Source organism: Chanodichthys erythropterus, chromosome 24 (genome assembly GCF_024489055.1).
Source record: "Chanodichthys erythropterus isolate Z2021 chromosome 24, ASM2448905v1, whole genome shotgun sequence".
Lineage (NCBI taxonomy): Eukaryota > Metazoa > Chordata > Actinopteri > Cypriniformes > Xenocyprididae > Chanodichthys > Chanodichthys erythropterus.
In genome coordinates, this window is record NC_090244.1 from 28,308,455 (window position 1) to 28,333,086 (window position 24,632).

At 37.4% G+C, this 24,632-nt stretch overlaps 1 protein-coding gene across 2 annotated transcripts in view; it reads left to right on the plus strand.

Annotated features, from left to right (window-relative positions):
* Positions 1-401: 401 nt before the first annotated feature.
* wwox (WW domain containing oxidoreductase) overlaps positions 402-24,632 on the plus strand; it is a 278,702-nt gene continuing 254,471 nt past the window's right edge. For both annotated transcript variants that reach the window (XM_067379017.1, XM_067379018.1), the window contains exons 1-5: positions 402-612; positions 789-853; positions 1,023-1,080; positions 2,774-2,943; positions 15,833-15,939. In XM_067379017.1, coding sequence (XP_067235118.1) covers positions 506-612; positions 789-853; positions 1,023-1,080; positions 2,774-2,943; positions 15,833-15,939 — 507 coding nt within the window. In that variant the 5' untranslated portion in view covers positions 402-505. The remainder of the gene's footprint in view (positions 613-788; positions 854-1,022; positions 1,081-2,773; positions 2,944-15,832; positions 15,940-24,632) is intronic.

A 24,632-nucleotide genomic window follows, 5' to 3' on the forward strand; every position in this document is an offset into this window, starting at 1 on the left:
CTATGTTTGCGCTTTTGTACTGAAGACAGTTGGGGAAGAAATGCATAGACCACAATCGTTGAAAAGGTCTGAAAGGCCACACATGTTGAGTTGATGTGAGATTTTAGGATAATTGAATAATCTTATTAAGTTATTATTATTGTTTAAAATACAAGATTACTATATTTCCATTTGTGTATCTGGTAAATTTGTCAGAACAAAGGCAAAAATATTATTTTGAATAATATTGAATATGAATATTAAAGGCAAATTATTATGTTACACTTGAAAAATCTCACTAATAAACTTTAATATAAGTCAAAAGTATTCAAATAAAGTGTTTATTTAGAGCCATCGCACCTGACCAATCAGCGACGTTCAGGTCGCTAAGCCCCGCCCATTCGCGTGTCGTAATGTTGTGATTGCGGAAGTGGTCCAGCAGGATTATCGCAACGTGAATTTGCTGTTAGCGAAATTTCATTGAGAAGTTGAATGAGTTATATTATTTCAAAACAATCATTTCGCAATGGCAGCTCTTAAATACGCTGGAATGGACGATACAGACAGTGAAGACGAGCTTCCTCCCGGCTGGGAAGAGAGATCCACGACAGACGGATGGGTTTATTATGCCAAGTGAGTGTTTGACACACAAAACACACACATCTGAGATGAGCGTGTGTGTTTACACTCTTCATTAATGCTGCTGATACAAGACACAAGAGTGTATAGCAACATAAGAGTATCTGTGAAGCGATTTATAGAGTGATTGACACATGACATTGTCAATCAAGTGTCATAATTCCTTTCAGCCATGAGGAAATGAAGACCCAATGGGAGCATCCCAAAACTGGGAAGAAGAAGCGCTGTGCTGGAGGTATGAGGATGATTTATTGACAATACCAGATCATTTCAGTCATCACAGCTCTGCTGAAACACTTTACTGAAGTGAGCAGAGCTTTCACAAGAGATTTCTGATCTGCAGTGATGGCCAATCAATAAATGATTAAGTAAACTACAGACTAATCACTTATTTTATTTTTCAGCTTTGCCATATGGATGGGAGCAAGAGACAGATGATAAAGGCCAAATCATCTATGTGGAGTGAGTTGAATCAGTCACCCAAACACATTCTTCTGCAGTGAATCCTTTATATATATATATATCAGAATTGCAGTTTGTCCGTGTCTCTTAGCTCTCTTGCTGACACTTTACAGTAAGGTTTCTTAAGTTAACAACATTAGTTAATGCATTAACTAACATCAACTAACAATGAGCAATATTTTTAGTTAATAAAATTGTTCATGTTTGCTCAATTCAGTTAAATAATATTAAGACAACTTTTGATTTTAATAATGTATCAGTAAATGTTGAAATGAACATAACTGAGATTTAATAAATGCTTAAGAAATATTGTTCATTGTTAGTTCATTTTTGCAAATGTAGTTAATTAATGATACCTTATTGTAAAGTGTTACAAATTGATTTTAATACACTTGACAAAATACATTTCTAGATATGCACAATAAATATTTTCAATATTTTCTTCCTGATAAATTAAACTTGTACACAAGCAAATTCATACAGTACAGAAATAAATGAATAAAAAAAGTTTTTAGATGTCGTAGAAATATGTAGTTTTGCAATAATTTAGTATAGTTATGTTTTCATATTATATGTTTTATTATAATATTTTATATATAAGTTATATTATGTAGTATATGGTATTTTGTCAGAAAAATAAAAAATAGGATCATAAAAATATGAGCAAAAAGCTAAATCATTAATAATATCTGTGCTACTCCGACGATCTGGACAATAATTTACACCTGAATAATGACAATAATACAATACAATAAACTATAATAATGTAAGTTAAAATATAAGAGTCTATATTTAACTCCATCGCACGGACCAATCAGAGACGCCCGGTCACTAAGCTCCGCCCATTTCAGAACCTTGTGTGTTGTTAAAGGGTTAGTTCACCCAAAAATGAAAATTCTGTCATTTATTACTCACCCTCATGTCGTTTCACACCCATAAGACCTTTGTTCATCTTCAGAACACAAATAATTAAGATATTTTAGTTGAAATCCGATGGCTCAGTGAGGCCTGCATAGCCAGCAATGACATTTCCTCTCTCAAGATCCATTAATGTACTAAAAACATATTTAAATCAGTTCATGTGAGTACAGTGATTCAATATTAATATTATAAAGCCACGAGAATATTTTTGGTGTGACAAAAAAAAAAAGTTTTTTTTAACAATATCTATTTCATAAAACCTCTGAGCTTTACAAATCGAATCAGTCATTCGGATCGCATATCAAACAGCTAAACTGCTGAAATCATGTGACTTTGGCGCTCCGAATCACTGATTTGATTCGTAAAGCTCCAAAGCTTCATGAAGCAGTTTTATGAAATAGATATTGTTAAAAAAAACTTTTTTTTTTTTTTGTCGCACCAAAAATATTCTCGTGGCTTTATAATATTAATATTTGAACCACTGTACTCACATGAACTGATTTAAATATGTTTTTAGTAGCTTTATTTATCTTGAGAGAGGAAGAACCATTGCTGTGAATGCAGGCCTCACTGAGCCATCGGATTTCATCAAAAATATCTTAATTTGTGTTCTTACAGGTGTAGAACAACATGAGGGTGAGTAATATTAAGTGCCACATTTGTCGTATTATAATTTTCTACAATACGTTTTCTATTTGATAAAATATATTGTAGAATATAATGCATTTCAATATAAACTTGTGTTTTAATGCGTCTTGTACTGTTTCATCAGTCACATCAACAAGCGCAGGACGTATTTCGACCCGCGGCAGGCCTTCACCGTGGAGGACATGCAGATGAAGCCCAAGCGCTACGACGGGAACACCACGGCTCTGGAGGTGCTGCACGGGCGCGACCTGTCCGACAGGGTGGTGCTGATCACAGGGGCCAACAGTGGCATCGGTGAGTCCACAGACGTCACTAAACACCTGCACCATCCACAGTTACTGCTTCGTAAGCAGCTCCACATGATAACCGAGCTTTTTAGTTTTAACAGAGACAGTCTGAGCATTAGGCTCCTGCACTGTGATTCAGCGTTTGTCCAGAAGGCGGCGCTACAGTATAATTTATTTGCACTCGCACCCAAACATCAGTCAATATAAATGATCACGTGTGAATGACTGAAATGTGCATATTGTGAATATTTAATAATTGTTTTAATCTTTCACTTTGAAGGATTATCATAGTTTTTAAACTTCAGCCAAACAGAAGCACATATTTCAGTCGGTTATTATTATTATTTATAGGTTAGATTATAGGTTGTGTCACTGTACTGTTTTATACAGTGTACAGTACATTTTTTTATATTTTAAAGAAATTATTATTTTTATTCAGAAAGGACAGATTGAATTGATTGAAAGTCACAGTAAAGACATTTATAATGTTACAAAAGATTCGATTTCAAATAAATGCTGTTCTTTCAAGCTTTCCATTCATCAAAGAATCCTGAAAAATAACATGTATGATGGTTTGCACAGAAATCTGTTTTCAACATTGATAATAATCATAAATGTTTCTCGAGCAGCAAATCATCATATCAGAATGATTTCTGAAGACTGGAGTAATGATGCTGAAAATTCAGCTTTGATCACATGAATAAATGACATTTTACTATATATTCACAAATAATAGTTTTTATATGTACAGTTTTCAGTTTATTTTTTTATGCTTTTGTCATCATCATTATCATCATTATTATTATATTTAGCTTTTTTGTTGATGTAATTTTAGTAAAGCTAATTATATTATTTAGTAAGTTTATTTAATTTAAAAACTAACTGAACTAAATTTTCCATCTAAAATTTAATTTTAGCCTAATTTCATTTAATGATTTTTTAAAAAAAAATAGTTTGTTTTAACAATAACAATGCTGGTAATAATATTTCACAGTATTACAGAGTGTTTTCAGTGTTTTCTGCACATCTGGTTTGTGCAGTATTTGTAATCTAAAAGAAAAATCTAGTCCAGAGAAAACGAGTCAGACATGCTATAAAAAACAGCAAACATTGATGAATATTCTATTTTTAATTTAATTTTAAGCTGTTGATATTCACATTTGAGTTTTGAGATTCATGTAGTTGTCATGCCACATAATCAAGTATTAAATAAAATACCAGATTACTTGAACGATATAATAATGGCATGGCCTTCGTGTAAATCTGAACACGTCTTGCTTGCAACGTATGAAATATATAAATATGAAATATATAATATTGAAATGTATTACATAATCATAATTAATATAATTGCATTGTTCTGTTCAGCACTCAGTAGTGCTGATGGTTTGCAGTGAACACTAGAGGGCAGAAGAGCTCCGTGTGTCACGTCAAGCGTGTGCTAAAATACTGTATGAGACACAAACTATTGTTATGATATTTCTGAACAGGGTGACGTTACATGATGATCATTATATTGTACGACTTTGTTAATTTGGACTATTAGTTATTTTGAACTATTAAATTATTTCAAACATTAAATGGCAGTAAGTCAGAGTTGAATATATATATATATATATATATGTTCATTAATTTATATTTTTAAAATTTATTTAATTGAATTTGCTTTAAATAATTGTGGGTATTTTAACCTAAACAGCCTCCTCTTGTTGAATATCTGTGGATTGTTTATGTTCGCTTGACACTTATATCTCTTTAAGTATTTTATTGCACGCTATAATTTGTAAATACTACAGATTTATTACCATATTTAACAGCATATCACCAAACAATAGTTGTATATGTGAGACACTTGCTCATTATGTATGTGTTCTAATGCGTTCAATCATAATAATTCTTTGTGATAATTGTTTAGTCATTTACATTTGAAAGCATGAAGCACTTTAATGTTTGAATGGCTGTGTCAGTGAGATTCCTCTCACAATAAACCCCATTATACGGTAATTACAGTAGGAGGGGTTATTATGCTTTTATTAGACTGATTCTCGTCCTGTATTTCATTAGTCTGTCCACACGCTCCCTACCAGTGTAATGGAAAGCGATCCTCTCTCTCTCTGGTTAGCGTGTTCTGGGTTTGTGGCGCAGGCAGTACACCTGCACCCGTACATTGATCCTGCGGTGCGTGTTTGACCCCGGCTGATGCCTCCCATTCATTCCCATTAGCGACTCGGGCGCTTTCCTTAATTCTCCTCTATTGAACCAACTAAAAGTTATTTACCGTCTCAAGCGCCGTTCACTTCACTCAAGCAGCCCGTCACAACAGCATCTGACCTGAGACCTGTGCTTCAGCTTCGTCTACACACTGTGCCACAAAATACTAGAAGGAAATTAGTAGGGGTGTAACGATACACTCCCCTCACGGTTCAATACGTATCGCGATATTTTCAACACAATTAAAAAATGAAGATTTATTTCCAAAACATTTACACTTTTCAATAACTTTGTCGTACATACAACTTTGTAAAGAATTGACACAATTTAATTGAACCTTTTGTATGTAAATCAACAATTGACTAGGTGTCACTGAACAATAAAACTGAATTTTAACATGAAATTAGAATTAGGATAGCTGAAACCTAAAAGAAAACTTCTTAAAGCAATAAAACAATGCTGACGCCTAAAATGATTCTGTACCTGAAAATACATCATTTCTATACTGTAAATAACGAAAGCCTTTTTATGAGTAAAATCAGGCAGGACCCACAAATATTGCCCCATTGAATTATTATACATTATATTCGACATTAAATATAGTAGTTTAATGTATAGTACCGTTACTGAAACTGTGACGCAGTTTCAAACTCGCGCTTTCAATTGGTTGAATCTCTTTCACACAGAGAAGCCGATCTCGCAGATTATACACCTACATGATAAGAATAAACAATCTAAAATGCTTTCAATCATCATACTACTAAAACTAAAAACGCGATGTGGTGAGTTAAATTATGCTTTTACTTCGAGGAGTGTCGCTTTAAATGATGTTCGCGCTTTCACTCTGAGGAGAGCTGCTCCGGCGCGCATGCGCTAAGATGATCAACGGCAGTTCAAATCGCAAAGCGTGTCAAAATGACTATTCCCAAACTTTATTAGTTCGTCCAAAAATTAAAATTATATCTTAATTATCTCATATTTCATCCTCATTTTCGCGTGTTGCACGCACACGTGCATTTAAACGTCGTGTTTACTAAAGTATGCGCGACCTTGTAAATCTGTTCATCGTGTCTCCTCAGAAGACTTGGATTTGGATTAGACCGCTTGATTTATTATTTTTACGCCTTTCTGACATTTTTTTTTTTTTTTGTCTTTTAAGTTTTAGAGGAATAGACTTTAAATGGAGGGACAGAAATCTCTCAAATTTCATAAAAATATCTTCATCTGTCTTTGGAAGATGAACGAGAATCTGTTTTGAAACGACATGAGGGTGAGTAACGGTACATGATGACAGAATTTACATTTCAACTTTATTAAACTTTATAAATGCAGTAAGCTTAGTCTTGGATAAAACTAACTCTTTATCGCGATTCATATCGTTTACATCAACGGTACATTATATCGCGATATTTCAACAAAAATCAGAAATATTAAAATGTTTACTGTTTGTTTTTATTTTATTTAAAAGTGTGTGAATGTATTTCTTGAATTTTAATTTTATTTTTCTCCCCTGAATAAATGCATTGGTGACTTTATCGGATGAATTGTCAGTTTAATGCATTTTTTCTCCACTTTGCTATTAATTATTTGCCATTTTTGAGAAAAAAATGGGTGTAACATGAATTAGTTTTCTTGATTTGTTTTTGTCTTGCATGTAACAACATTTCTTTCTGCCAATGCATCACACTTTTTATATCTTTTTTTTTTTTTTTTTTGTATATTTATTTTTACTGCAGAGAAATAAGCATAACGTCCTTGCAAGTTTCCCTGCCTAAGCATCTTAGACCTCCCAGATTTTCCCAAGTTATGTTATTTTTCTCCATATAAGAACCGTTTTATTCTTCCAGGCAGTCATAAATAAATCATAAATCTTTGATATGGATCCGTGGAGCTGTATCTGCTGGGCAGGTATGGTGTGTTGTGAGGTGAGCGGGGTTATTTTGGTTGAGCAGGTGTATCGCTGGATGCTGCCGCTCTCTGATGCTGATGGATGCTCTGTGGCGTCACGGCGCTCTAACGTGCCTCTGTTTGTCTTTCTGAGTCACAGCGCCGCAGACGTGGATGCATGTGTACATTTATGGGCTTCTATATTTATTCTCTTCCTATTTTCAGTGCATCAGTTCTAATGGATGAGGCAGGTAAACAAGTGCAGTCACTGATGCTACTGTTATTCACTAGAGGCAACACAAGCTTGAAAAACAAAACATTTAAACGTCTATTTTAGTTTTTTTATTTTAATATATATACTTTTATCCTAAACACGTTATTACCCTGAAAAGTGTAAACAATGGTTCTGATGGTTCTTTCAGAACATTGCTTTGTTTGAACATTCTGAACAGCCCGACACGGCAACACTGGCTCAACCAATAGAGTGAGTTTGGGGGCGGGGTTATCTGTTTGGCTGGCCAATGGCTGATCGGGGAGTGTTCAGGAAAACCTGTTTTGAAAACATCATTATTTCTGCAGTTTTGTTTCTTTTAGTCACCGTTTCGCCTTTAGACCTAAAAGATAAAAACAAACATTCAAAACCCTGCCTGATTGTGTTTATGTGCTTTATAAATACAAAACCATTTCTTTTTGATTTCATCATTCGTTCATTCAACCCTGTTGTACCCGGTGTTATTGTTAACTAAAATGAAAACTATTAAAAACTATACTGAAAAAAAGAGGATATATACACACACACACACACATATATATATATATATATATATATATATATATATATATATATATATATATATATATATATAATTAATTAAATAAATAAATTTAAATTAAAAGGAAACTGAAAAAATATAAATAAAGGCTAATTCAAAACAAATACTATAATAGTATGTATTAGCCTAGAAACAATACTCTTCTTGTGACATTTCTAACTAATGCAATTTGCTGCAGTAAAGTTATGGGGGTAGAAAAACCTCGGGTCTGAACCTCGACACATTTTGTCCCTCTCCGAGAGCTCGCTCTCACACTCGTATCCTTGTTTTGTTTTGCAGAAAGCTCAGTGTCAGAACAGGAAATGGAGTGCATGAGGTTGCACAGGGGATGAATAACAAGCCGTACTGACGGGAAATCTTCAGTTTTATGTGCCTTGATAAATGCCATGGCCGCTATGTATTTCCAGTTTAATTGAATCTTGATGGCTGTATGACTGTGTTTCTGTGCCCTCTCACCAGGGTCGTGTCTCTGATTTTCTCTTGTTGTCTTTCTCTCAGCTAAAGGAAGAACTTGAAGTTCTTCTTTCTCTAGATAAAGCGTAAAGTAGATGTTTTCTGGTGAACCGGTAGATTGAGGCAAATTTGTTCAGCGTAACTGCCACTAAATCGATACAGACCTCTATTAAACACGCGCAGTAAATCTGACTTACATACTTGAGTATTTTAGTGATTAAAATAAAGCTGGGTAGCCCCGCCCACTGCCAAATACCATTGGTTAAAAATCTCAGCGTAACTGAAACATGAAACAATTAATATATTCTGATCGGCTGTGATTGTGTCAGGATGTGCAGCACTTACGAACCAACCAAAGATGGTATAAGGGGTTGTTTCGCTTTCGTTCAACCATATCAAAGTTATTAATTTTGTTTGTTAAATATATTTTCACTTATATGTGTGTTTTTGAAAGAAATATCTTCTGCTCACAAAGGCTGCATTTATTTAATTAAAAATACAGTAAATCATTTTAAAAAGCCATTACTCCAGGCTTCAGTGTCACATAAATCTAATATGATGTTTTGCTGCTCAAGAAACCTTTCTGATTGTTATCAGTGTTGAAAACTGTTCATATTCCACAGTTTTTGTGGAAACACATTTTTGGATTCTGATAAATAGAAAGATAATTTTTAATCTTACTGACCCCAAACGTTGAATGGTAGTGTATCATGGTTTCTACAAAATTATTAAGCAGGATAAAGTCAACATTGATGATGATGATAATAATAATAATATATTCGAGATACTGTATTCAGAATGTTTATCAGTCTCTCATACCTTTTTATAAAACAGTTACCTCATAATATTCAGGACAGGAGCTAGGACAAGAACTATCCACAAGTACAAAAACCCTTATTTTTCTCTTATATTTCAGTGGGCTCTTTAATCTTCTGTGCGCCTGCGGAGCCTGTTATTGATATTGAGTGTCAGAGGAAATAGAATCTGAGGCTTTTAATGTGTGTTTCATGTCCGTTTTTGATGAATCTGTTTATCGGCTCTGTAATGAACACCAGGTATGGTTGGTTAGTCAAATTATTGAGCATTATTAACCTTGGATGAAATTCACAAAGCACGGAAAAAACTGATGTAACATGCAAGAAAATTACAACTGGGGATAAAAGGTTCGATAATGATTACGCCCTCAATACCACCCGGCTGAGCGGCCAGAATGCATATATATGTTTAAGGCCTTTTACTGGCTTTTAAAGGAGTGAGGCTTTTTAAAACGGTTCGGAGCGCTTGAATGTGAACTCAAGTGGTTTATGGATCGGTTTGCTTTTACTATTGTTCCAAGAGCAGAGATATTAAAGTTGCATGACGACTCTTTGCTCCCTCTCTTTAACAATGTCAGTGATGGAATTAACGGTGCTCCCGGTCGGATTCACGGCTTCAGGGGCCGAGCCCGGAGGCTGGCGCGAGGGGTTGCCGTGGGGACGGCGTGACCGTTGCAAACCTGCGGCACAATGAAAAATGACGTTGGGATTTAGCCGAGGCCACTTGGGGGTCAAAGACGGAATACGTGAGGCAAGGGCGGCAGAGGGCAGCTGGGGGCAAAAGCAGCGGCGTGGGGCTGGTCAGGTGGAACTCTGCTCCTCACACTCCTGTAATTACAAACCATACATTTCACTTTGGGCTTTGACAACATCTCCCCCAATCCCAAATGAAGATGGGGGTTATTAATGGTGAAAATTAAGGCTCCCTGCAGACTGACGGAAGCACCACACTCCCCATTTTAACCCCAAATATATATATATATATATATATATATATATATATATATATAATATATATATATATATATATATATATATATATATATATATAATATATAATATATAGATAGATAGATAGATAGATATTTCACCTCACCCACTCCTTTTGATGCTTCATGACTGTATATGGTCATTAGATCTGCCATTGGTCAGATAAACTTGTAACCCCACCTAGGGGTGTGCGATATGTATCATCTGCAATATTATTGTATTTAGTTTTTAATGATTATTGATTATGATTTGAGAGTGTAGGCTTTCACTGTATGATTTCTATGCCATTAAAATGCCTCAGAAGATATATGACATGAGCAAGAGTGCTGTTTTCCTGAATATCAGCACAATTAAGGATGACATTGATTTTATAAAAAAAAAGTTAACATTTTGAGTTACATTTTAGACACAGTATTGTCTGTTTTTGTTTTATTTTGTTCAGTCACAGCAGAATTGGTTTGTGTCTCTGAGCAACACATAGCGGTGTTTCGCTACTGAAGGAAACTGCTTTTTGAACGAATCAGTTTAATGAATGATTCAATGACTGACTGAATCAGGCGTTTAAATGAACTCAACTAATTAAGACAGTGACTTGATTGTTTTAGGTCATTTCATGTAATTGTAAATGCATTCAAGCTGCATTAATCAGTCATGAAAACATGTAAATGCCACTGTAGATGCAGGTATTGTGTAAAGATGCATTTCGTTGATACTGTAACTGACTTTATTTGACTGGTAACAGTGTCTTGTTCTATTGAGTTAATGGTAACACTTTAGTATGGGGGTACTAGTTGCTTATTAGCTTGCATATTGGCCGATTATTACTTATTACTTATAAAGCACATATTAATGCCTTTATTCTACATGACCATATTCTACATCCCTAATTCCTACCTAAAAACCGCCTTACTAACTATTAATAAGCAGTAAATTACGTTTTTCCCATACCAAAGTGTTTCCGAATTTGATTAAATGTTGTAATTTGACATAAGAGATGATGCATACATCTAATAAAGTTGAATAAAAATGCCATTAGAAGGGTAAAAACCCATGGGAAATGACTTTAAGAGGGTAAATATTGCCCGTAGTGGAAAAGTTAATTTCTGAAAATATCGAGATATAATGTCAGTATCACACATCCCTAGCCCCACCCCAAACACACAGATTTGTCGAGCCAGAAGTCAGCGCCATATTGTTTACAGTCTTTAAGAAATGGTAACAGGAAATAACAGGAGTTGGGTTTGAACTTGGGCCGCCTACTTTAGCACCACTGTGCAATGTATGCACTCCAGACCGTGTCTCTTGTTGTTCTCTTTCATGAGTGTAGTACAGGGCGGAATCATGGTGCAGTGGTTGGTGCATGTGCTTCTGAAATGTTGAGCTATGATGCTCATGTGGAGGTTTTAGGTTCGATTCTGGCCTGCGGCATTTCACAATTTCATTCTCTTCTCTCTCCAAAATAGGGATGGGTGGGTGTCAGATTTTTCTGATTAATTTGAATTTATTGTTTTGCCTCAATTTTCTTACTTTTAAATCAAGAAATCACATTTTTGAATAAATATGTTAGCAAATGTTACAATTAGGCATGTTGAAAATACAGCAATGATATAATATTTCATGCATATTTTCTGCAAAGATATTTAACAAATAAGTCATCTGTTTTACATTTTACATGTTGATCACTTCAGGTGTGGTGCACTTGGAATAGATGTGTTTTTTAACCAGATGGTTGATAAAGAGAATGTTACTTATTGTAGTTACATATTGTAGTTATGTTTCTAAGTTGACTAGTTAAACATAAAAAAAAAAAATCGAAATTGTGAATCGGTCAATCGTTCTTAAAAACTTGATTTTATTATTTGCCATATCAGTGCTACATCAATTTTACACTTTAAATCTGTCTAATAAAGCAGAAAAAGGCCTATCACAACAATATAGGGCAGATTTCAGAGTGATGACAGATAAAATCAACGAGAATCATGTGGGGAATTAGAGTGTTAATCTGTCCGCTCCTTATGTTGATCTTGGCTTAATTCCTCATCATTCGCTCTGACACACACATGTCCATGAGAGACCAGGATGTGACCTGGAGAAGAACTTAGCAAAACAATAAAACCATCAAGTGACCTGGAGGTCATCTCTGGAACATCCCGTCTTCACATCATCCACACAATGCGATGTACGCCGAAGCGTAACACTTAAGGTTAGGAGGGTTTCTTCAAATCACTGACCCTCAGTTTGAACAATAGCATGCTTGCCTAAGCAAACAGCATCATAGTGGTCATATAACTAACTTTGTGTTTAAGAGATGAGTTTGATCATTTTCTTTTTTCAATTAAATGTCATGCTAATTTAGCGTGCGGATCTCTTTCCACTTCTCTTTGATGAACAAGTCATTACGTCCAAATTAATGTCAAGCCCCTCTTATTTTCCATAAATAATACATGGCGGGTCGCTGTTGTCGTTAAACATGTTCTAATTTGTTCTCCATTACAAAAAACAACAGTGTTGATTAATTCACACTTCAAGCTGAACAACCGCCACGATTTTTACAAGGTGACTGCGAGCTGCTCTTTTGATCAACACTAATGCCACACTTTTTTCATTAATAAGACGATGAAAGCACAGCGCTTAATTGTCATGTTATGGATTTGCTAGTAAATCTGTATTTTGTTTGTTGGTTTACTGGCAGGGAAAGTGTTTCTTGTTTGTATTTTGGTGTCTTTCTCGGGAAGGAAGCCCCTTGTGCAGATACACACGGCGTTCTCCATTACTCCTAATAAGGTGTCATAAAATTGAATTCCATGCTTGGTTTGTCAGGGAGGAGTTCTTATCCTACTCCAATTTTGAGTTTTAATGGGTAATACTCCTTAGCGCTCTCCTCACAATTAGGCCTCCTAGTTACCTTTTAATGAAAATCAGATTAAAACATAATCTAATTAAAGTTCATTTTAATCCACGCTATCGTCCCGACTGTCTGTGGCTCAGAAACACTCCGGCACACTGTCAAACTCAGTTCGTTTGCATAGAAGAGGAAGGCCAGACTATCAATCAAGGGTTTTTACATATGTATGTGTGTTGGGAAACTCATATGAAGTGCATTTCTGATCCCGTTCTCATTCCAGGTCACATTCCGCTTCAAAAACAGAAAAAAATATTACATATTTTTTTGTAAAATTATATTTTCCATGATAAAAATAAAGCCTATTTTTAGTACCATTAAGATATTTTTGCAATGCAATATTTGAGCACATTTCCACCCCCAAATTACTTTTAAAGCTTCCATATTTTTCAACTTTTAATTATTTGTAAAAAAAAAAATATTGTTATTGTCATTACATTAATGTATACTTTTCTGTATTAATATTACTGGAGTTTTATGATTTATTAAGAGTTACATTTTCTTTCAGTTACTGTGAGTTGCTTTGTCTTTAATAAATGCTGGGTTAAAAACAACCCAAGTTGGGTTGAAAATGGACAAACCCAGCTATTGGGTTGTTTTAACCCAGTGGTTGGGTTAAATGTCTGCTCAACATGCTGGGCAGTTTTATTCAACTCGACTATTGTTTAAAAATGACTATATGGCTGGCTTAAAATGAATATTGTTTCTTATGTTTCTTTTGATTTCAGGGTGAAATATAAGCCGAAAATATGCAGGTTTTGTGAGGTTCACCCTCCCTTCCTGTCTATAAAAATAAAAAAAGCCATTATCTAAGTCAAAAATCATTCGAATTGATCGTTGGATCAGTCCTTTGGTAAGAATAGGGCAGGCCTCCCATCCTGAGTGAACTTCAGTGGGAAAAGTGAAGTGAAAAAACTCTGACATGCATTCAAATGTCACTCACAATCAGTGACAGCTGTCAACTTTCATATCCACTGATACCCATAATTCCCAGCATTGGAGTGGGTTCACAGAGCGATGGAGTCATGCCTCTCTGTTTGAGCCGTGTTGGCCTGTCAGGTCTTTTCTGAGCCATGACAGTGTAATATGTTTTACAAGCAGAATGGCCAAGGGTTATTTCACAGTCAGGCCAGCCAGTAAACCGCCGCTGCACGGGGGAACAGCCATGCGGCGACGCAGCACATTTAGTCCACCTGCTGGCTGCTACCACACTTAGACCAACGTTTGAGCCACCGAGTGTCAAGGGAAAAGCACAAAGACCAATTTATTTCTGTCTTTGTGTCTGTTGTACAGTAATAGGAGATTACGAAGTAGAAGTTCACAAAGAGAGAGCGTATCTGTTATTGTTTTCAGCCAATTTGCTTTAATTAAACTTGGGATTTAATGAGCAAATGAGGCCAACAGAAAGATAAACATGCGTCTAAGGATTATGGATTTAAAAAAGTCACAGATCTCTGGTGACAGGACAGCAGTTTCCTTCACCCTGGTGTTGAGGGACATTGCAGATTTAGAGGTTTGACCTTTGTGTCCTTCATATGATAGCAAAATACACCTGAAATTCCTTCTGATTTTTTTAACTTGATTATTAATGTCGGACTTGCAAACCTGAGCCATTGTTATGAACTTGAGGCTTTTTCTCGCAGTATCTATTCTGAGACACATGTACCTTTATGACTGGTGCCCACTCTGGGTAATAAAGTGCTGATGCCAGCTTAAGAGAAACTTTAAACACACTTGGTGTAATCAAAGGCACAATGCAAAACGGCAGGTCAGCAAAACCAGCCAAAACAATACCCCAAGTCCCCCCTAAATATAACCTTTTTCGGTGAAGCGAATGTTTTGTGTTTCTGCCTTCCCATACGGCGTATATTTAGATCATTGTTTCTACCTTTTGGGTTTGACTGACCCATTTAGAGTGGCGATTTTTGAAAATTAATATGAGAAACTGATACGAGGCAACCATCATTGTAATTTCTAAATGAGGCCAAAGTATCTCTGACGCTCTATGATGGAGCGTCTTATCACTCTAGCTTTGAAGTGCTTTAGGATCATGGGTTTTTGCAAAGAAGTTGGTCCTGACAAATGACACATTATGGATTTTACATCTCCCTTTAGTCATTTAGTCTTAATCAGTTTTTTTTATTTTTTAAAGGTTTTAAAATTACAAGCATCAAGATTTATTAATATACTTGAGAACCAAAATTGCACAAGACAGTACAACTTAATTTCAGAGATATGTATCTTTTGGTTACTTTTCTTACCTTTATTTTTTGTTTAAAATGTAAATAAAAAAATAGGGTAAGGCTTATGCTTAAAACAAGAGAATGATTGCAATTTGCCAAGAAAACTAAACATAATTCAATATATATTGTCTGATAATAAGTCATTAGGTTACAAAATTTAGCTTTTCAAGGAATGTAAAGATTTTAGATACTGGAAAAATACATAATTTTGCAGTGTAAAATGTGCTTACGATAGACATTTGTTTGCTGTCATTGAGGTGCCTCAAGGTCTTGTCCTGGGTCCGGTTTCATTTTATTATCATTACTAAAGCTATTGGAGTTTCTCTGCTTTGACTTAATCATTTTCATCACTTAAAAAGGGTCTTGACTGAGTATCTTTAAAAAGAGCCTTTGGCTCTCTGTCTGATGGAGAATGAATCCAAGATATGGGATTCCCGTCCACCCTCTGCTCGGGTTCAGCTGCCGCAAATAACAGCAAGTTATCAGTCAAGTCACTTATCTCAATCATGTCATTTCTCTTCTCCCACAATCCCTTTTCCACCCACCCATACCCTATCTGCAGGTTTTGAGACCGCCCGATCTTTCGCTCTTCATGGCGCCCATGTGATCTTAGCGTGCCGAAACCAAAGTCGTGCCAGTAAAGCAGCGAGTCTGATCACAGAAGAATGGGTGAGTAAAATCACCACACACACACACACACACACACTGACTACTGCAGTACGACGTCATCCCGTGTGACCTTTACATTTCATAAATCACGCTTTGTGTAGCTGGCATCTCTGCCTTCTCATGAGTCACACAATTAGGTGGAGCTTTGAGTCATTAGCGCTGTTTCAGAACCTAGTGAGCTGCCTGGCTATCTACTTCCTTCTAAAGCAGTCCTAACTGAAATGTAACCACATATGATCTGAATTGTTCTTCATAGGCAGCAACTCTTTGCATGTCAAACAAATAGTGCCACTTGTGAATAGTGCACTGAAGGCTTGACTACATTTTTCCAATAGATTTTGATATCAGCATGTTGCTACATTAACACTGTGATACTGCAAACATTAAGTAAAATAGTCCAATTCAATTTGATTGAACTGTTTTATGTGGTTTTTAGTAGAGTGCAGTGTTAATTTTTACGGTATTTTTGTTTTGTTTTAGTCATAGTTTTCAAATTGCAGCACATACTATAGCAGACATTAGCGCCTACTACTCGGTGCAATGCGATGCAAGTGTTTTTTGCTAGTTTCAGCCTTATCATTTTCATGTCCAGTGCCACTTTGTTTAAATAGTAAATGCACTCGCACCCATCTATTCGCCCATGGGCTTACTGGTCTGAAAACGAGGTGTGTTCAGGCGCGTTGTTGGCGTGTTGCTGTTTTGAGGAAATGAAACAACTGTGCCCTTGACCAATGCATGTACATTCTGCTTATTACACACATAGGGATGCAATGTAAATAGCAAATCACCATGGCGTGACATGGCGCAACTGGCTTTTAAAGGGAATGGGAGATGAGACTCTGATTGGTTTATTGCACATTACGCCCAAAACACTCCCATTACTCATTAAGAGACTAGGTACAACCCTTTTAGACCATGCGCCAGGAGCGCCGACCATTTTTCCTGTCATTAAACTATCAAAAGTGGATTCTGACATGCCATACGTGCACTTGTGCCATGTGCTGTAGACCATATGCTTGGATCGTTAAAATAGGGCCTCTTGTTAGCATTGTCGTAAGAACACGTTATGTTCAACGGGATTGGGCCTGCCAAGCTTTTATGTCTGTGTTTTTGTTCTTGTGTAAAATACTACTTGTTTTTGTACTTGTGTTTGTGGCCATAATTGTCTGCTCTTTTAAGGCCAAAGTAATTGTATGAATGTTACCCATGTTCATGTTATACAGAACTTACTTTTTTTTAATAGTTGCGATGTAAATTCAATTTGAAATGTAGTACCTACTTGGACAATATGCGATTTTGGATGCACCGTCTGTTTTGTTTACTTTTTTCTTTGAGTACCTTGTAAATCAACCACCTAGAGGCCACCTTGTGGACAAACTAATTAGTGCAAAAATATATCTAAAACTTCTGTTGAACATCTTTAATTTAGGTTTAGAAAAATGCTGTTCTTATAGAAGACTTCTAAAACTTAAAATCTCAAACCTCCCATAAAGATCTTCTAGCTTTCAACTCTCCCTCTTTTAATTTCTCTCTTTTACCATCTAATTCTTAATTAATATTCATCTCGTCTTGACGTGGCGTGGCAGGGATTTTGCCCGTGGCTCTGTGCTCGCAGCCCGAGCCGAGACCGATCTCTCTGATAGTCTCCATTATTAGCGGGCGGGGGGGCGCGAGGGCCGTCTGATAATTAACTTTGATTATTGCACTAATATTGTGGCGCTCTTGACACTCCCCCAGATTTATGAGTGTGAGAAAATAAACAAATGAAATGTAGGTGCTGGAGCAGAAAGAATAAGCTATTACGAGGTGCCGTAATTACAGCCATCCTGAGACTTGGAATTAGTTGATTAATTACAGGATGCCAATGGATTACAGGGGAATCTAAAGTGTTTTAAAGCAGTGGCGATATCTAATTGAACAAAGCCCCCTCTCGACGGCAGATAATTCCTCAGGCCCGACAGCTTCAAATCACGACGTGTTTTAATAAATGTAGCAGCTCCGCTCTGAGGCATTTTACAAGCACTCCACAATCCGCCAGCGGACAAATCGTCAGAATCCTTTAATAATCAGAGTTATTAACATTTAAATATTAAGGCAAATTACCTGGCAAAAAAAGCCAGACGATCTGATTAATGTTTACCGACACCTTGCTGGGAGTTTTAATTTTTCATTCTCAAACAATTATTGCAAAACATTTGAATTTAATTCTCCAAATACGAGCCCTCACGACTTTCCTTGTGAGAAATGAGGAAAGTAATACCAGAAGATGGCTTGATCAAGTTAAGATTTTCATATTCTGATTAAAAAATATTGAATTTGATTTGACTCCTAAATCGCAGGTGCTGCGGGATGAGTAATGAAAGGCATGATATCGGAATAAATCTCATCGACGGGAAATGCATACTTACACCTCAGGAATGATATTAATAGATCCGGGGAAGGACAGGACAAGGAAATTAATCGTTAAAATGATGAATGTACACGCCGTGTCTTCCCACGCTCTTACGGCGAGGTTATTTTGATAAAGATGTATGTTTTGGGATCTACAGAATGAAGGGTCATGGCATCTACTTCCCAGGTCACTTGGAACGCCGTACAGGCTTCTAGAGCTGCAAGGGACGCTTTAGTGAAGAAAATTACTGTTGAAAATCCAGAGTCAAATCCTGCCATACATCACATGCCGCACAATTAGGCTGTCATGAAGTCCATAAGTGATTCTTGAGGCACGGGTCAAAAATGCTACAGCACTAAAGGATCAAGATTTGGGTACCAATTAAGAGTGAATTTCACCTTTTTTTCCCCCCTGTTGCTGTAACTCCGTCCATCATTTAAATAAGTAAATAAGTTAATAGACATCCAAGCATTAAATATAATACTGTATATAAATATATTAATATGTTTATTTTGTTTATAATTTATCAATTATATATGATAAAATCTTATCCTACTTCTTATTCAATGCAATTAGGTAGTCCTTGATTTTTGCTTTTTTTAATTACTGTTTCTGCAAGTGTTGTGGCATCGTCCCCTTGTGATATGCAGCTCTGTCTGCTGATGTCATTTCCTGTGCCAAAACATTGCTGATTGTCCTGAGAGAAACAATGGTTTATTTATAGAGGGGGTCGGGTTGCTCTGCAGATCTCTCCGTTTGTGTGAACAAGCTTACTAATCACACCGTAAATGCCTTCATCTTTCCATTTTCAGTAATCAGACCAGCAAATGTCTGGAAAAGCGCAGAGTCACGCTGAATCAGCATTCTGCTCCTCGCACACGCTTCTGCTCGTTTGCTTTAACCCCTTGGCCGGGAACCCATCCATCTCCGGTTCCCAGATCCTCCGGGCTTATCTGTGGACAGAGGTGTTGAGGGTCGTCCAAGCATCACTTGAAGGTCAAAGCGAGTTTGTGAGGTCAGGGGGAAGCGCAGGGCCACCGTTTTCAGGGTCACTAGCTCGTGCTCTTCACCTCTGATTGTGGTCCGCTGTTGATAAAGACAAATTTGCCAGAAGGCAACTAACTCAACTTTTAGATCTAAATCTCTCTAAAATAATAAGCTCATGTTTGTTCATCAGCCAGTGTGAGTTCAGACTCTTACAACTATGGACATTTAAGGAAGGGTGAATATTTATTTTATGAGTGTGTTTTACAATAAGAAGCACATTGGTGGTGTTTATGGGGTTGAGCGGGTGGAGTTTTTATTGTGTGCGATGGGGCCACAGTAAAGACAGAACAGAATTAAACAGCAGATGTGCACTAGAGCAAACGAAAACAGCCCTGCTGGGTCATACAATCCTGTTGACTTAGTTTGTGCTTTTTGTTAATTGATCAGGCTGTATCTTCTGAAGTGAATTTTAGTATGTAAAATATGCAAAAACTAAATTTAGATTTAGACAATCAATTAGTGGTTGTTGTTTAAAAAAAATACATAAATAGATAAATAAAAAATACAGTAGACTTACATGGAAATTGTATGCACCAAAACATCAAAAAAATCTTTTTGAAATAGTTTATCCTTTTCATCTTTCATTCTCGAGTTTGAGCTTCAGCAAGAACCATTGAGGTTCATTCTCGTGTGTTAAGCAGCACGTTTGAGCTTCAGCAAGAACCAATGAGGTTCATTCTCGTGTGTTAAGCAGCAGGTTTGAGCTTCAGCAAGAACCAATGAGGTTCATTCTCGTGTTACGCAGCACGTTTTAGCTTCAGCAAGAACCATTGAGGTTCATTCTCATGTAACGCAGTGTGTTTGAGCTTCAGCAAGAACCAATGAGGTTCATTCTCGTGTGTTAAGCAGCACGTTTGAGCTTCTGCAAGAACCAATGAGGTTCATTCTCGTGTTAAGCAGCACGTTTGAGCTTCTGCAAGAACCAATGAGGTTCATTCTCGTGTTACGCAGCACATTTGAGCTTCAGCAAGAACCAGTGAGGTTCATTCTCATGTTACGCAGCACGTTTGAGCTTCAGCAAGAACCAATGAGGTTCATTCTCGTGTGTTACACAGCACATTTGAGCTTCAGCAAGAACCAGTGAGGTTCATTCTCATGTTACGCAGCACGTTTGAGCTTCAGCAAGAACCAATGAGGTTCATTCTCATGTTACGCAGCACATTTGAGCTTCAGCAAGAACCAGTGAGGTTCATTCTCGTGTTACGCAGCACGTTTGAGCTTCAGCAAGAACCAATGAGGTTCATTCTCGTGTGTTAAGCAGCACGTTTGAGCTTCAGCAAGAACCAATGAGGTTCATTCTCATGTTACGCAGCACGTTTGAGCTTCAGCAAGAACCAATGAGGTTCATTGTCGTGTGTTACGCAGCACGTTTGAGCTTCAGCAAGAACCAATGAGGTTCATTCTCGTGTTACGCAGCACGTTTGAGCTTCAGCAAGAACCAATGAGGTTCATTCTCATGTTACGCAGCACGTTTGAGCTTCAGCAAGAACCAGTGAGGTTCATTCTCGTGTTACGCAGCACGTTTGAGCTTCTGCAAGAACCATTGAGGTTCATTCTCGTGTTACGCAGCACGTTTGAGCTTCAGCAAGAACCAATGAGGTTCATTCTCATGTTACGCAGCACGTTTGAGCTTCAGCAAGAACCAATGAGGTTCATTCTCATGTTACGCAGCACGTTTTAGCTTCAGAAAGAACCATTGAGGTTCATTCTCGTGTGTTACGCAGCACATTTGAGCTTCAGCAAGAACCAGTGAGGTTCATTCTCGTGTTACGCAGCACATTTGAGCTTCAGCAAGAACCAATGAGGTTCATTCTCGTGTGTTAAGCAGCACGTTTGAGCTTCAGCAAGAACCAATGAGGTTCATTCTCGTGTGTTACGCAGCACGTTTGAGCTTCAGCAAGAACCAATGAGGTTCATTCTCGTGTGTTACGCAGCACGTTTGAGCTTCAGCAAGAACCAATGAGGTTCATTTTCATGTTACGCAGCACGTTTGAGCTTCAGCAAGAACCAATGAGGTTCATTCTTGTGTTACGCAGCACGTTTGAGCTTCTGCAAGAACCAATGAGGTTCATTCTCATGTGTTACGCAGCACGTTTGAGCTTCAGCAAGAACCATTGAGGTTCATTCTCGTGTTACGCAGCACGTTTGAGCTTCAGCAAGAACCATTGAGGTTCATTCTTATGTTATGCAGCACGTTTGAGCTTCACAAGAACCATTGAGGTTCATTCTTGTGTTACGCAGCACGTTTGAGCTTCACAAGAACCATTGAGGTTCATTCTCATGTTATGCAGCACGTTTGAGCTTCACAAGAACCATTGAGGTTCATTCTCATGTTACGCATCACGTTTGAGCTTCAGCAAGAACCAATGAGGTTCATTCTCGTGTTACGCAGCACGTTTGAGCTTCACAAGAACCATTGAGGTTCATTCTCATGTTACGCAGCACGTTTGAGCTTCAGCAAGAACCAATGAGGTTCATTCTCGTGTTATGCAGCACGTTTGAGCTTCAGCAAGAACCAATGAGGTTCATTCTCGTTACGCAGCACGTTTGAGCTTCAGCAAGAACCATTGAGGTTCATTCTCATGTTATGCAGCATGTTTGAGCTTCTGCAAGAACCAATGAGGTTCATTCTCATGTGTTACGCAGCACGTTTGAGCTTCAGCAAGAACCAATGAGGTTCATTCTCATGTTATGCAGCACGTTTGAGCTTCAGCAAGAACCATTGAGGTTCATTCTCATGTGTTACGCAGCACGTTTGAGCTTCAGCAAGAACCATTGAGGTTCATTCTCATGTTATGCAGCATGTTTGAGCTTCTGCAAGAACCAATGAGGTTCATTCTCATGTGTCACGCAGCACGTTTGAGCTTCAGCAAGAACCAATGAGGTTCATTCTCATGTTATGCAGCATGTTTGAGCTTCTGCAAGAACCAATGAGGTTCATTCTCATGTGTTACGCAGCACGTTTGAGCTTCAGCAAGAACCAATGAGGTTCATTCTCATGTGTTACGCAGCACGTTTGAGCTTCAGCAAGAACCATTGAGGTTCATTCTCGTGTTACGCAGCACGTTTGAGCTTCAGCAAGAACCATTGAGGTTCATTCTTATGTTATGCAGCACGTTTGAGCTTCAGCAAGTACCAATGAGGTTCATTCTCGTGTTACGCAGCACGTTTGAGCTTCACAAGAACCATTGAGGTTCATTCTCATGTTATGCAGCACGTTTGAGCTTCAGCAAGAACCATTGAGGTTCATTCTCGTGTTATGCAGCACGTTTGAGCTTCACAAGAACCAATGAGGATCATTCTCGTGTTACGCAGCACGTTTGAGCTTCAGCAAGAACCAGTGAGGTTCATTCTCATGTTATGCAGCACGTTTGAGCTTCAGCAAGAACCATTTAGGTTCATTCTCGTGTCACGCATTACGTTTGAGCTTCAGCAAGAACCAATGAGGTTCATTCTCGTTACGCAGCACGTTTGAGCTTCAGCAAGAACCATTGAGGTTCATTCTCGTGTCACGCATTACGTTTGAGCTTCAGCAAGAACCAATGAGGTTCATTCTCGTTACGCAGCACGTTTGAGCTTCACAAGAACCAATGAGGATCATTCTCGTGTTACGCAGCACGTTTGAGCTTCCTCAAGAAACAGGGAGGTTCATTCTCGTGTGTTACGTAGCACGTTTGAGTTTCCGGAAGAGGTTTGTTCTTGCACATCAAGCAGGTACGGTTGAGCTTCTGTTTTTGTTCACTAATCAATGTTTAAATGTGAATAAAAGCCTAAATTAAATCTGTTCATCATATAAAGCGATCGTGTCTTTTCAGAAAATTTGGTCTAAACCGCTATTATCATATGGATTAGTTTTGCAATCATTTGATGAACTTTTTGAAGCGACAAAGTGGTTGTTGTGTTGACTGTCAATAGAGGGACATAGATTAAAATATTCTTTGAATCATTAAAATATCTTCATTTGTTTTGTTTTTTTGGAACGACATTTTGAGTCAATTATGACTTTTTTCATTTTTTGGTGAACTAACACTTTAAAACCTAGTGAGCTTGCTTTAAATCAAACTTATCGATGGCTAATGATAAGAGTTGTGTTAACATATAGTATAGTACCTGACAATGTTGTGCCTATGAGTTGTGTCCATGCTTAATTTTCTTGATTGTCTATAAAATTCTGCTGATCTTTGATTCATGACCCTGGGAGGGATGTTTAATAGAGCCCCGGGAGGGATTGTTTTCAGATCAAGGCCTGTCTAATGTCCAGCAGAATAACTTAAAACACTTTTTCCCATTTAAGAGCATTAGACACTTTTTTTCTCCTTGTCAAAATGGTAATGAGGTAGTTTGTAATCATGTTAATTGCCGACCTAGCTTCGTGTTAGCATGTGTTCATTGTTTCCGTGAAACAGTATTTACAATCAAGATGAAAATTAACACGCTGCGTGTGGGTTGAAGATGCATTGTGTTGTTAGGGTGAGCTCTGGAACCAATTAGGGCAGGCCCTCCTCTCCACTGAGGGTTGATGGGAGGAAAGCTCAACCTTGTAATGCCTAAAAAGCATATTAACATTATGGCGGATAGACAGGTCCTCGTAATTAGATAACTGACCGTGTTTAGACTTCACGGTCTTCAGCCGTTGTTCAGTAAATGCAGTCCACTCCTGTCATGTTGGGCACTTTATTTAGCACTAGTACTAAATAAACCACAGAGTTGGGGGATAACTAACTATTCTACTAACTTGACTATTTTTTAAATGTTAAAAGCCTCCATTTGGAAGCAAACACAATATTCTTCATTTAAATAATTCATATGCAGAATAAAGGGGCAGGGCCTGGTTGAGTTAGTTAGTAGTGTGTTGAAACTGGTGATTATCGTAAGGGGCGGGACATTTCCCAAACAAGCTCGAAGTGCTTGACCAATCACAACACACTGCTCCAGCCAACCAATCAGAGCATGTTGTGCTTTTCAGAAGGAGGGGCTTCATAGAGACAGGAACTAAACCGAGCGTTACTGACAGACTGGGAATAGAGGAGCTGCAACAATGGAGAATATGAGGAAAATAATCAACATTCAAGCATGAAAAACTGTCCTATTTGGCTGCAGTAAATAATTAACTGTGTCAGGTGGCAGATCACTTTGCTGAACTCATTAATGTCTGCTGTCAGAAATGCCAGAAATGACCAGCTATGATCAAAAATGAATAAAGTACAGTCAATGAAGTCTTTGTTGCGCAGATTGGTATCGGTCTAAACATCCC